Genomic DNA, 15,398 nt, shown 5'->3' with positions numbered 1-15,398 from the left:
AGCGTCTTATAAAGTTCTTAATTTTTGCACTTTCTTAAATCAATTGTTATTTCTACTTATTTCTACTAAATATATTTTAATTTGTCATTTTCATTGGTATTTATCTTTTCAATAATTAAAATACTGTAAATATTATTTACTTAAATTTGATTTTTTATATTTTTTTGCCATAATATAATTTGGTTTTCATCATGACTTTTTGCAGAATTGAACACAATTAGTAAATATATATTGTTCACAACAATTAAAGAAACACTTAACACTTCTTAAAAAAAAAAAGAAAAGATTTAAGCGAGTATAACTTCGTTAAAAGTTATTAAAATCCAAAAAATTAAAAAAATAAAGATTTTTATAGAACTCGAAGCCTCTATTTTTGAATGATTTTAATCATTTTTAATTCTTTATTTCAAGTTTTCCTAGGTTTGATGTTTGTTTGCATATCGAAAATGATAAGTTCGACAAAATTTCTTGTTATTTTCAAGCGTATCACGAAAATTTCTTGTCATTTATAAGAGCGCATAAAAAATCTGAGAAAAATTTCGACTTTCCGTCTGAGAGACTGAAAGTCCTCAGACTCAAGTCCTCTCTATAATTTGTTTTTGAGAGAACTTTCTACACAATTTCTTGTGTACAAGTTATCAAAAATTAAAGGATAAATTGACATTTTGCTTTTAATTGTTTAGAACTCCGTTAACAATCATCATACAGTAATTTGGAGTCTTAAAGTTGAAACCTTGCTTTACCAAACAGTATAACTGCCCATTTTCTCTTATCAATTTATGAAAATTCACATATTTCCACTTTTTCATTTATATTCAAAAAACAATTGTGTAGGCAACAATAAAATTTTTATCTTTACGATTTTTTAAAAGTTTTAAGTACACCGAATTCATAAAAAACGCCGCATCTATGATACTCATGGGAGTTTTAACAAAACAACACAAACTTATTTGCTTTCGAATGTTGTTAAAAATATACTATTTGACTATTTAAAACATTTTTGTGTATACGATAAATGGCAAATGTCACAAATAATATCAAACTTGCGTTCTGAGCGCCATTTCTTATCAAAGTCACTGACTTATCAAACACCTTAGATAGAAAACAGTCCAGCATACGAACAATGCTTCTGGCACAAATACTTTAAAAATAGATAGCTTACAATTGACATCTGTTGTAAAAGTACTTAAAAATAGTCAGCATACAATTAAAGCTTTTATTATTATTATTATTATTGTTATTAATTACTAGTCCACGTATGATGATACGGAGATGTCCGGCAGTACTTAAAAATAGGTAGCTCACATTTAACCTTTTGAAGCACACATTTTTCCTTCCATTTTTCACCAATTTTGGTACCCGACGGTTTTTGGGGTCGCTGTTCACGAATTTGAGGTCAAAATTGAAAAAAATTTTTTAATCTAAGATGGCAGGTCCAATATGGAGGATCGAAATTGCAGCGTATCAACCAAATCTCTTCCATCAGGGCTTGAAGCTCTGATACTAAATTCTCTCGGATATTGGTTGTCCATATATGCTCTTTTATCTCTGTGAGGATGGGAGGGGCGAAAAGGGGAAGTGTTGGTTCCAGCTAATCAACGTGTTTTTTAATTGACTAGCTAATCAATAAAAAACACTGATTGGCTGGAAGCAACCCCTCTCCTCCCAGGGATAAGGACAACTAATATCCAAGGAAACTCAGTATCACAGCCCCAAGCTCTGATGATGTAAACTGCAATGTTTGCGGAACGTTGGCAGAACATTGATTTAAGACTCAACATATTTCCGAAAGCAACGCAAATGGATTGTACCAATGGCCGCGAAAGCCTCAAGACTAGTATTAAATAATATTACTGCAATATTATTAGAATATTACGTCTAATATTCTAAGAATATGCCTAGATTACTTAATATTATTTAATATTAAATAATATTACGCGCTTATATACTGACTTGCTTATATATTCACTCATACATATGCTTGTTTGTTTACTTCTTCCCGCCGACAAATTCACGGAGAAAACGAATTTTGCTAGAACAGTAAATATTTGTCGATATATTGACAGCAAAAAAATTTGCTTAGACAGCAAAAAATTTGTTTGGACAGTAGAAAAGATTTGTTAAGAATATTAATTTCATATTTACAGTAAATAGTAATTAATACTCTTAACAAATTTTTGTGCTGGCAAACAAATTTGTTGCTGTCTAGACAAGTTTTCTGTTGCTCTTACTATATTGACAAACATTTGCTGTTTTAGCAAAATTTGTTTTCTTCGTGCTGTGGATTGAAGCCGAAAAAATAACAGACTAAAAAATTGAATTATCGGAATGTTTAGTTTTGTTCACAAATTCTGATAATAAATTAGTTGTAGATTACTAAAATAATTCACTCTGATTGAAGATCATTCACTTTGAATATATACGTTCGTAATATACACCTCCGTCTCTAGTAGGTACTTATAATAGTTGAGTTCGGATCCAATGAGGTTTGAATCTGAAGGAATAGAGTATATTTTTATTTATAATTATTATATTCCATAATGTGCTTCTACTCTACTCCTGTCTATCTCATATCGATAAGAACAACGCGAAATAATTTCTGATGTGAAGTAACAATAAGAAGATAATTTATTTCACTGAGGCTTCTAGGCTTCTAGGTAGTCGCTAGAACTGTCCTTGTTTGATGACGCCAAAAACGAGAAAACGTATGTCAAAAATTTTTGCGTTTTACATTCAAATAAAAAGATATTAGAGAGAAATTTAGTTAAGTTGTTAAATGAGAGAATTAAGTTGTATGCCTAATATTTAATTAGAAATTTGAAAATGCGACTAAATATTAAAATAAATTTTAAATAAGGTAAATTACCTTGTTATTGTTGTTTAACATCAGTAGAGAATTGTTTCGAGAATTGTTCTTATCGGTATGAGATAGGGCAGAGCAGAAGCAGATCATGGAATATAATAGTTATAGATAGGAATATACTCTACTCCCCCTCAGATTCATATCTCACTGGATCCGAATTTACTATCGTAAGTATCCAATGACTTCAATGTGCCTATTTAGCAATAAGTTTTTGATTGATGTCTTGCACACAGGACGCAGTAAGCTTTGCTGTATCTTATATGCAGAAGCCATAATATAATAGTTACATTTACATTTTACATAATACATTTTTCTATTAGATATTTTATGTTGGATCACGTCCATAATACGAAGTTTGTTCATGTTACTTGCACTTTTAACACTTTTACATCGCTGCGCATAAACGCTACAATGAGACTTTAAATAAGACTTAAAAAATTGACCAATCACGTTCGAATTATGGAAGAAAAGTCAATTACAATCGGTCAATTTCTTATATCTTACGCCTTAAATTCTCATTGTAGATCCTGCTTTAGTAAGGGCTGTGCAATAAGCGATATCCAATGATCGTGCATCTTTTTAGAAAGAGGTCTAGTGTTGCGACAGACATTAAATGTAAAAGTATTAAAAGTGGAAGTAACTCGACAAACATATTAACGTAATGTGAATTCTTCAAAAGTCGTTTATATGCGTTGTATTATATCATCATTTGGAAATTAGTGAAAAAGAGAGAATGGAGATTGACATAATGTGTAAAGCAGATAGCAATACCATTTCTTACCACATGGCCACCTATATTACAGGCTCTATTTTCAAAGTAAACGAGGAGAAAGAAAATATTGACGGTTCTACAGAATTGACAAAATTTCCTGATAAAAATGAGAAAGTTAAAACACAACGTCTGGTGTGCCCAATAGTTATCAGTGATAGCAAAAGTTCAGCAGACAGTATTCTATACTCATCTGAAAGTAAGTTTGTTACTATTTGTTAACTTAGCTTGTTTATTACTATTTGTTTATTTAGCTTTAGTTAGTTTTGTTTAGAAGCAGTGAGGAGAATTTCAGTACCCGGATAAAATAATTATATATATATATATATATAATCATACAATATTACATATTATATACATATATAATTATACATAAATATTAGGTGGTTGCATTTAAACCCGCTGTTTTTGTCCTTTAAACATTTATTTTATAAAAACTTGTTGGGTTACTTAATCAAAGTATTTTCCTTCGGATGTTATTATTTCCTCTCATCTCTCTGGCGAAAGCTAAATCCCACGTCGAAAGAATGCCTTATTTTTCGCTATCCATTCATCTACCCATTTTTGGACTTCCTTGCAATTACGGAAGTGTGTATCTTCTGAGGCGTATTGCATCGACCGAAACAAGTGATAATTACTTGAGGCAAGGTCCGGAGAATACGCTGAGGGTGAGGGAAGACCTCCCATTCCAGTTCCATCAGTATTTTTTTACCGCCAATGCAACGTGAAGTCGAGCGTTGTCTTGCAGGGGGAATCATCTTTCGACGATTTGATGCTACTGACAGCCTTTTTTCTATTAATTATTGTTCAAATCACGCTCCAGTTGCTGTTGATAACGTTCGGCAGTGAACGTTTTCTTGGGTTTCAAGAGCTCATAAAGCACTACTCCCTCCATATTCTACCAGATACACAGCATGGCTTTATGACCATGGATATTTCGTTTTGGCGTAGATGTTTATGATTGGCTCAGAGGATCAACCCATGATTTTCTGCGTTTAGAGTTGTCGAAATATATCCATTTTTCATTCCCAGTCACAATACGCCAACAAGAAACTTTTTTTCTATGCCTCGCAACAAAAAGTAGTGATGTTTAGTCGATTCGCAATGGCGTTTTTGCTCAGCTCGTGTTACAGCCATTTTTTTTTCTTTCTGTATCTTCTCCATGGCATGCAAATGTCGGGACACTGTTGACTTATCAACATTGAGCTATTCAGTCAATTCTTTAAGTGTTTGAGAAGAGTTTTCATCCAGCAAACTTTGCAATTCGGAATCTTCAAGTTTTTTCGACTTACCTGGTCGTTGCTTGTCATAAGGGTTACAATCGTAAATTTAAAATCGTCGAAACCATTCTCTACACATAGTTTCGGATGGTGCAGACCATGTCACCATAAGTCTCTGTAATCAATCGGTGAGTTTCAGCTGCACTTTTTCTTAAATCGAAGTAATGTAGAAGTACACATCGGAAAAACAACTTGTCACCGTCCACTTTTAACTTGCTCGTTTGAGGCACGTGTCTCAACTAAATATTACATCTTTTGGCCGGAAGTTAGCAACACACGATCACCCTTTAACATTACATAAGCGACATCTGTCCGTATTAAAATATAAAACACCTAGAGACATCTACAACCGAACAGCGGGTTTCAATGCAACTACCAAATATATAAAATAATATATGAATTTTGCCCACATATGTGATCACATATATGATTATATATGTCCGTATGAAAAAAATGATGAATTAAATATCGTCATTTATTTCAATTGTATTTGTATATAATTTATAAACAACGGTATTTTTTCGTTGTGGATATATATAATTATACATGATCATGTAAGGGTAAATTTCATATATAATCTCTTTGTTCCCGAGTAATGGCTTTGAGAATCGAGCTAATGAAACTGCATATTTTTGAGAACTTTCGTATTGAGGAATATTTATATAAAAAAAAAGTTTTGTTTTGTACGATGTAGATAACGAAATATAATATTTATTTGATATTATTTAATTATAGTATTTATGTAATATTATTTAATTTCCTGGGAAAAAAGGATTATACGTGAAATTTGCTCATATTTGACTATATATGATTATGTATATCCACAACAAAAAAATACTTTTGTTTACAAATTATATGCAATTACAATGAATTAAATGCTTCTGGCTACGTGTGCTTCTGACAGCACATGATATCGACATTTAATTAAATAATATAACATCATTTTTTTGCATGGATATGNTAACAAGATTAACATACGCTTTATTTTTTGTACAATATTATTTAAATAAGTGAAGAATTAATATAAAATGTATATATAACTTTAATTTGGTAAATGTCAATCTGAATTTTAAAATTATATTTTAGTATAATAATATTCAAAATGATAATAAAGTTTTTATTGAATAAAATAAATAAATCTCAAGGAATCTTATTGTTATTTGAAATATTAGTCTATAGTGCTATTAAAAAGTTACAACTTATATATTTATGATTTTTTACTGTCCTATATTTAAAATGAAAAATCTTTTAATATTTTGTTTTATGTAATATATCACTGAAAAATATCTTTTTTTTTCTTTAATATGTTTATTACAATCTTAAACAATAGTTTAAAAAAGTAATATTTTGGTCAAGCGTTAATTTGATGTGTGTTGAGTCTCAGATCATTATCTAAGCTCAAGATAAATTAATTAAGTAATAATAATAGATCGAATTACTTGTACATACAAATATATAGATGAATATAATATAAAATATACTATTAGATTTAATTCTAATTTTAGCTTCATTTCATTTATTGTTATGTGAGTAGATCTAGTGGTTTTTTGCGCTTGAATCGTCTTAGATTCCCCTCAATGTCCAGGAATTGAACAGCTTCCGCATTAATATGTTCGTGCAGCCTTTTTTTATGCATATTCCTTGATTATTTCATTTATACTCCTCGGGTTCAATTCCTTGTGAAAGTCGTCTTTCCTCTGGTATTTTACATTGGTAATTGCGCGTATGATTATATTTTGTATATGTTATACAATCATACGGTTTGTACCCAATGTATATCCAATGTACATCCCGAGAGTTGGATACTGTATGTTCATATTGGTCTTATAATCATTACATATAATCTTTTGTAATATAAGTCCAAGACTTTCTTCCAACTAACCAATGCATTTGTCGAAATTTAAGTCATATTTATTCCGCTTTTTTTCTTACGTGATGTTTCCACGTTAAGCCCTGAAAAATATCTGAAATGTATTTACATTCTGATGGTATATGTATTTAATTATTCAACTTAAATTTATATCTGTATCTAGTTTAATTTTCATCTCTATATCTATATCTAGTTATTTTGAAACATGTATCTGTTACAACACTAATAAATACTTTTTTTTAATGAGAAAATAGATTTACCATGATATTAATAATATTAGTTTCATGATAATAAAGTTATTTTACAGTTTCAGGTACAGTTTTAAGAAATAATTTTGAAGTTTTACTGCTGGTAACTGCTAGATATTTCTTATCTATCTAAGATGCACAATATAGAAGTTACAAAGTAAAATTTCAATTTTTTTTCTTTTTTTTTAAGTATATAAATAAATTCGGTGCTTTTACTTTTAACGTCTTGTATCTTTGGTTCAAATTTCAATTTTTTCTCGCTTTATGATAATTTGAAAGTATCAATTTTAAGCTTTAAGAAGCATTATAACAGTTGTTGGTTTTGCCGATATAACCTCAAAAAGCAATAGTTATCAATTGAATAAAAATGCTGCTCAGGCTATCAAAATGATTTATTCCGCTTTGGATGAAGGTGGGAAATTCTTTCTCATGCAGCTTATTGCTCCTCAAACTATTATGCCCCTTTATATCATCATCTATTCCAGTTATTTCAGCATTACCTGATTAGTTTCAACTTCAAATTTTTCGAAAAGGTCGAACAAAGCATTAATGACTTTATCGACTCAAAACTGCCATTTTTTTCGACAGGGAATTAGCCAGTTACCTGAAAAATGGCAGAAGTATGTCGCAAATAATGGAGATTTCCAGGATTAACATGTAATTCGTCTTTGTAAATAAATATGAAATTCATGTAAAAAGACATCGAACTTATTCGCATGTCTAATAATAAGCGTTAATAAGCGTTTGAGTTGCAAGAAATACTGTTGAAGCCTCGGATGGCAAAGGCGTCCCGCCTGGCAAATGGGGGGAAATCCAGGTTCTATTTCTAGCTGAGGCAGTATTTTTTGCAACTTATTAGAAAAAGTTAAGAAACGCAATAATAGTAAATTATTAATGGAGTTTTGGAATAATTTAAAAATTAATAATTGAGATATGGGTCCAGTTTGATGTAGAAGACTCTTGTTTTATGTTTTATTAAATTTGGCAAATTTGTTAGTGTGTGTAATAATACTGTCAAATACATTATCTTCCCATATAAAATTATTCGCATCAACAACTATATTTGGTTTTTATAGGATAATATATTTTTATATTTATTGATTAATATTTGAATCATATTAGGACATCCATGCGTTGGCTCTTATAGATCTTATAGATCATAATAAGTTTTTCTTTGGATAAAATATTCTCATTTAGATGATTTGTCTTGGATGCCCTATCTTGTATGCTTTCTTTTCTTTGTCCTTTTTTCTTTTTTTTACCTACATTCTTATTTCTTTTTTTGATCCATTCTTCCTCGTTCATTTTTTCCCCACTGTGTCGCTCTCTATTTCTTGTTCTAATTCTTATTTATTTATCGCTTAATCTTTCTTTACACGTTTCTTACATTTTCTTCCCCTCCTCTTTTCTTCTCTTATACTTTTTAATTTTTTCATTTATTTTCTCTTTTGTTACATTCCACTTTTTTCCACATACATATATTATTTTTCCACTTATATTTTTTACATTTATTCCACTTATATTTTTTACATTTATTGGGTGAGTGCAAAAGTTCGTGCGGAGTTTGTGAGTAAAAGTCAGACAGTGATTAGGCAAACAAAGTTCTTTATTGAATCAATGATATATTCTCCATCGTTGTCTATAATCTTTTTCCAACGTTCTGGCAGCATACGGATGCCCCGATCATAAAAATTGCGCGGTTTAGATTCGAAGAACGAAGACACGACGTTTTTTAAGGCATCCAAAGAGTCAATTTTTTTCCATTTAAATGCTTTTGCAATGACCGGAACAAGTGATAATCAGAAGGTGCGATATCAGGAGAATACGGTGGATGAGTTAGGACATCCCATTGCAGGCTGTTCAGTTTGCGCAACGTCTGTCTCGAAACGTGTGGTCTTGCGTTGTCGTGGTGAAAGACTACGCCCTTGCGATTTGACAAAATCGGACGTTTCTGTTTGATTTCTCGATTCAGATTGGTTAATTGGCGACAGTACTTGTCCGAATCAATCGTTTGACCAGCGGGGAGAAACTCAAAATAAATTATGCCCTTGCAATCCCACCAAACACAGAGCATCACCTTCATCGGGTGTAAACCGGCCTTTGCCATTGCTTCACCATGCTCACCTGCCTGTTTCCATGTGCGTTTGCGCTGAACATTGTTGTACAGGACCCATTTCTCATCGCCCGTCACTAATCGATCCAAAAACGGCTCGTTTTTGAGCCGCCCGAGTAAAAAAACGGCAGCAGAAACTCGCTGGATTTTGTTCCTCTCCGTCATCAAATGGGGCACCCATACATCGAGCTTCAAATCGAAACCGATTTTTTTTAAACGCCGAAAAGCGGTTGATCGGTCAACGTTAAGTGCTGTAGCAACTTCCTCTGTTGAAATTCGCGGAGTATTCTGAACTAAAGTTCGCACAACATCGTCATCAATGTCTGAAGGTCGACCTGAGCGTGGCTCGTCTTCAAGGTTAAACTGTCTGCGGCGAAATTTCGCAAACCATTTTTCCACAGTTCGTTTAGCTGGTGCTTGATCTTGATAAACCTCTTGAATGTTTTTTACGGCTGCTACAACGTTTATTCCTTTCCGAAACTCGTAAAGCATAACATGCCGTAAATGCACCTTTTCGATACTCATTTTGAAAGTAATCTTTCTCGAAGCAGTTCGTATCTACACAAATTCTTTTGTTTGAAATAAACGCTGCACACGTCACCTTTCCAACGATATGTCTTACGGAGATGGCGGTATTAATGACAAGACTTTACGCCGCTTCTAACGCCATCTATTGCACCTCCGCACGAACTTTTGCACTCACCCAATATTATACAATTAAATATTTTTCTTATTTATTTTTATGATATTTACACTAAATATTCTACATTTCTTCTCTACTTTATTATAAATGATAATCTCCAACTTCACTATTATTTTTAAGTAGATCAATACGTAATTTGTATATTAATATATTTGGATAATTGGGCATTTTAATATAGAACATTGCTTTTCCTTTCATTAAAATTACTTATTACGTTACATCGAAGTTACAGAGTATATAAGAAATTAAAAAAATGTGTGTTATGTTGCAGAAATCGAAGTAAAAAAAGTAGAGATGGGGATAGAAAAGAAAGAAGAAGACGCAGTAGATCCCACTCTCACACTCGAAGTACATCATCTGCTGCAAGAGATCGATTGAATGAAACTCAAAGGTACGAAACGAATTTTCTTGCCTTTTATATATCATTTATTTTTTTAATAGAATTTTATACTCTTTTTAATAAAACAAAAAAAACGAATAAATTATAAAGATTAAAATAAAAGAAAATAAAAACATTTTAGAACTAAAAAATTTAGTCTAAAATTGGACCGAAACATTCGAACTTTTTAAACTTTTTAAATTATTAAAGTTACAATTTACCACGCAACAATAACAGCGATTTGTTTTTAATTGTCCGAGTCCTCATATTGTTTTTGTCGAAAAGAGCTTTGGTAAAGTATTTATATAAATAAATAACCATAAAATTATTGAGACAAAATTATGTTATCAAAAGATAAGTTACATATCTCTCAATGATATTTATTAGAAGGATGAGTAAATGATGTTCTTTGTGTTTCAGACGCAAAGATAACTCGCTGAAGAACGAATATGTGAAAAAGAAACATACAGACGATGATAGAAACAAATCTAAAGAAAATCAACCTGATCAGTCTCATGAACTGGATCATAATGATGGTACAATATCGTGTTATAGACAGGAATTTTCTAATCCTGCCTATGGTGTAAGTACAAACAGCTTTAGTATTCAGAAAATTCTAATTATAGCAGAATTGACTTATAGGGTCAAGTGCGTTAAAGTAGATGGTGACTATTTTGATTAGTAAAATAAGTTTTAAGTTTGTCGAAAAAGGTCTAAAGTTTGAATTAAAAACGGCCATTTCACGTGCACCAATCTAATATAACGCAATGAAAGGACTCGTTTTCAAAAAAATCAGTTCTTATATTAAACTCTGCGTTCTACACTGCTTCAAGAAAGAAGTACTCAACTATTTTGAAAGTGTGCCACCGGGATATGTGAAAAATTGTGCAAAAAAATATAGAAAAGCTTTTTCAGGATCCTTATAGACCAATGTTGCCGTTAGTAGCGCAAATGCCTGTGATGAGGTTTCGGGCACCGTTTCCTGCGCCAGGACCACTTATGGCGCAAAGACTATTTCCTGTAATAAGACAGTTCCCCGCGCCAAGATATTTTCCCATGCAACGTGTATTTCCCGATATGAATAGATGGCGAGCACCACCGGGTAAGTGCACATTTACATATAAAAAGTAAATGTAAAGAGAAATCATAAAGTATAATTAAATCTACAAGAACGTATGTTATAAAATCGCAATTTGACATACAAAACATTCAGTCTACAATTTCTGTTAAGTATGCTCGTGACAAGAAAACAAACATATACAGGGTGAACTCTAATATATTAACTAACACATTTAATATCTTTGAACTATTAATATCTAAAAACTGTTGTTAGAATTAGCGGTAATCCGCAATTGTCGATCGCGATGAGCACTGTACGTGCAACGCGCTGCCGCGAGCACTCGAATAGTCGGTTGCCGTGCGCTCTCTTTTTTTGCCAGAAACAACGATCACTCCTGCGAGCTTTGATGGTCACCACGAAGTGACTCACTACGCGACTAGTCCGTTTGTGGGCGACTTCGCGTGCGATAGGGAAGCATCTCAGTGCCTAAACTCGGACTGTCTTTGCCCGTAATATAGCTAACTAACGGTGATATTCGGTGTGCTTACTTCTCGTAGTTTAGTAACGAAAAGAAATATTTTGTATTCTCAGGGGGAACTTAAGTTTATACGCCTCATAAAGCTGAGTCGACAGAAATTTAGTCTTGCTACTTCTCGTAACTCAGTGCAATTTCGCATTGTTACTATGTGTGAGGGTCACTTAGTCTCTGGAGCGACTCTCTAGTTCTCTCCTTGTGTCTTTCGCACCCCCTTTTCGCTCGTATCTCGTCTAAGCTCACACTGAATGTCTGAACAGATTGTCCTCCATGCGATCTCGTTTTCGCTTGCACTCGCATGTACGCCAACCAGGACTTAGAAATACGAGCATCGCGCTCGCAGCACAACGCCGTTCGAAAGAGTCACAGCGGTGACCAAGAGTCATCAGGAGCTCAGCTCTTCTATATCTAAAGGGGACGTAGACACTCGGCCAACTCTTGCCACCTGACGATATTTCACAACGATTGTTCAAACGCTTGCATTCGAACTATGTTTATGTAAATAATGTAAATATTCTTACGCTGTGTAGATTATAAGTTCAATTAAGGGGCGTACGTGTGGTCTGAAACACTCGGTATAAGCACGGGTTTTCGATCTATCTAATCAAGACTGGATTCTCCCCGGTCGTTGACCGGCAGTCGCCGGTTCGTTTCCTCGAGACGGACTGTCATTCCGCACCGGTAGTTTACTACCGCAACTTGCGACAAGCAGTTCTCCGGTTTCCACCGAGCTAATTCACACTAGCTCGTTCCCTGGTCTCGGTGCCGAGGTAGTAATGAGTTCACTGCCTTCGTTATGTCTTCGCAATCTCCGAACAAGACCAATCCTTCCAGTCATACTGGGATGGTGCGTTCGCCGCCTCCGTCGAATATTCTCGGCCTCGTCCGTCGTCGGGGACAGTGGAGGACAAGCGAAATCAAGGGTCGGTGTTGTGTTTACCGCTCTCTCTGAGTAGTATCAGCCTCGTCATGCCGCAAAGTGGAAGAGCGATACACCGGCGTTAAATCGTCGAGCCGCAAATTAAAGATCCGCGAACGTAAACACCGCCGACGGCCGACGCGAGTCGAGCCGCGCCGTCAGAAAAACGCTGTCAACCGCGAGCCACTGCACATAGCTTCGACTGAAGCGAACAGGTACACCGGTACCCAAACATCACGTTACCGCGATTAGCGACTAAACAATACCGCGATTTACCGTCAACACCGCATTATAGTTTTGTAAAGTTTTGTATAGTTATACCGTAATCACGCCGATTGATTTCAAGCGCGCGTTTGTTCCTCAGTATATTTATTTCGTTTTTTTTATCATGTGGCACGAATAAATGTAATTTATTTTTACAACATTGAACCACGATTATATCTCTTTTCTTCCGAATCCAGCGAGCTCATCCGGGACACCACTGCCAGTGCAATGTTAAACATTTCATTTCGCACTCGACGCCTGACCGCGGACAACTCGTAAAATAATATTTATGTTTATACATATATATATATATATATATAATACGGAACTGATTAACAGAAATAAAGACAACTATTCGTTTTAAGCCGAGATAGAATGCTGAATCAACTGCGCGCACGCTTCGTTTTCCACCTATGCGCTTCACTTTATGGCCTGTAATTCTTACAAATATTCGAGTTTACACTTAAAATTTCAGGAGTATATTTGTGATACTTCGAAATTTTGAAATATGTAAAAAAATCCGACTTTTCCAATCAGACGGAATATCTCGTAAAATAAAACTTCTTGTATATACTTGACTATAAATGTCAATTCTATTTCAGGATTCATTTATTATAACATTATTAGTTATAACAGAGGAATAAATTACTACAACAGCAGACTCATCGACGGCTACAGAAAGGGTGTCATTAACAACAACAACAACAACAACAACAACAACAACAACAACAACAACAACAACAACAACAACAACAACAACGTAAATCGCAGGAACAGCCAAAATAGCAATAATAGCAGCCAAAACAGCAATAACAGCAGCCAAAACAGCAATAACAGCAGCAGCAGCAAAAACAGCAATAACAGCAGCAAAAACAGCAATAACAGCAGCAGCAGCAAAAACAGCAATAACAGCAGCAGCAAAAAGAGTATTGACAACAGCAGCAGCAGCAAAAACGTTGACAGCAGTAAAAATAGTACCAGTGATAACATAAATAGCAACAACAGCAGTACAAACAATAACAGCAGTAATAATAAAAATAATAAAGTAAGCAGTGACAAGGACATCAACAAAAATAATGACGATAGCACCAGCACCACTATCACCGACAAGCAGCAATAGCGAAAGCCATATTAACTACATCATTTAAATCATCAATATTTGTTCTGCTTCAATTTTTATTTTACATAATACTTTGATTGATGGTGGAAAACAGCACATAGTGTGTGATTGAATACATTTCTATATTAACACATTAAGGGTGGGAGTCGTAGTACTACGATTTATCTCGACTGCGGCTTAAAGGCGGGAGTCGTAGTAATACGATTTAGCTCGACTGTACCTTAAAGTTTTTATGATCACACAAAATATCGCCCGCTCTACTTTCGTCGAGATCGCCCACCGTTAATGTGTTAATATAGAGAAAAAATTCAATTATTCATAAAAAAAAACGCCGATATTATAGATTATCAGAAATCTTGATTTTTTATATGTGTATAGCCTTCTCAGTTAAGTCGATAGAAATATTAGTAAAAAGAAAAACATTTAAGGATAACAAAGTTATACGTTGTTCAATTTGTGAGACATTAAGTTTAGAAATAACTAGGAAGAATACATATAATAGAAATATTTAGAAACTATTAGTAACATGACTAAAAGTTTTCAAAATACTGCGTGATTAAAAATTTTATGTAGGAAATTAATAATGTCATAAACTATTTATAAAAGATACAATAACTCTCAACAAACAGATATAGATTTATAAAAGATATTATAACTCTCGACGAACAGTTTGGTGTATGGATTTTCAGCAATCCGTAAGCTTTCGAAACATTTATGTCATTATATGACATTCCTACATTGCTTCATTTAAATGATTCGAAATAATTTATGTAGCCAGAAATTTAATATCATGTCTGAAAAATTGTTTAAATAGGTGAAAATCTCATAATTACCACAATTATATAAAAGAACTTATAATATTTTGAGTAACGTACATTATGATAATGTTCACTTTTTCTTTATGTTACTTGCAACCAACGTTGCTTTGTATTATATAAATATTAGAATGTATAAGATACGTAAGTTCTATTTTAAATACGATCTCTATCGCAGCCGATGGATTTTAAATGTTTATTTTGTTTTATTATCTTCCTTTAAATCAAAATTTACAAAATTCAATAGGTGATTTAGGTATTTTCTGCTTTTTTTATTATTATTTTAATGCAAACTTCAGATCTCTTGTATTTATTGTCATTTGGGACTTATTGAACCAACCAAAATTTTAGGCCATATATTTCGGATAGAAATGGACATATGTGGCTTATCAAATAAAATACATTTGATGTGTTCATTGTTTTCGTCCATTTAAATTTGTAGTTCTACTCCGCTCAGAAA

The 15,398-nt window shown here is 33.2% G+C and overlaps 1 protein-coding gene across 1 annotated transcript in view; it reads left to right on the top strand.

The window, feature by feature from the left end:
* LOC106751748 (putative uncharacterized protein DDB_G0277255) overlaps positions 1-14,123 on the top strand; it is a 20,278-nt gene extending 6,155 nt beyond the window's left edge. Inside the window, exons 7-10 of the mRNA XM_014632801.1 lie at positions 10,118-10,237; positions 10,646-10,808; positions 11,141-11,327; positions 13,606-14,123. Of these exons, the coding sequence (XP_014488287.1) occupies positions 10,118-10,237; positions 10,646-10,808; positions 11,141-11,327; positions 13,606-14,123 (988 nt within the window). The remainder of the gene's footprint in view (positions 1-10,117; positions 10,238-10,645; positions 10,809-11,140; positions 11,328-13,605) is intronic.
* The last annotated feature ends 1,275 nt before the right edge of the window (positions 14,124-15,398 follow it).

The sequence above is a fragment of the Dinoponera quadriceps genome, unplaced genomic scaffold (assembly GCF_001313825.1).
Source record: "Dinoponera quadriceps isolate SergipeBrazil2010 unplaced genomic scaffold, ASM131382v1 scaffold179, whole genome shotgun sequence".
NCBI classification, from domain to species: Eukaryota; Metazoa; Arthropoda; class Insecta; order Hymenoptera; family Formicidae; genus Dinoponera; species Dinoponera quadriceps.
This window is presented reverse-complemented; position numbering and strand designations above follow the sequence as displayed.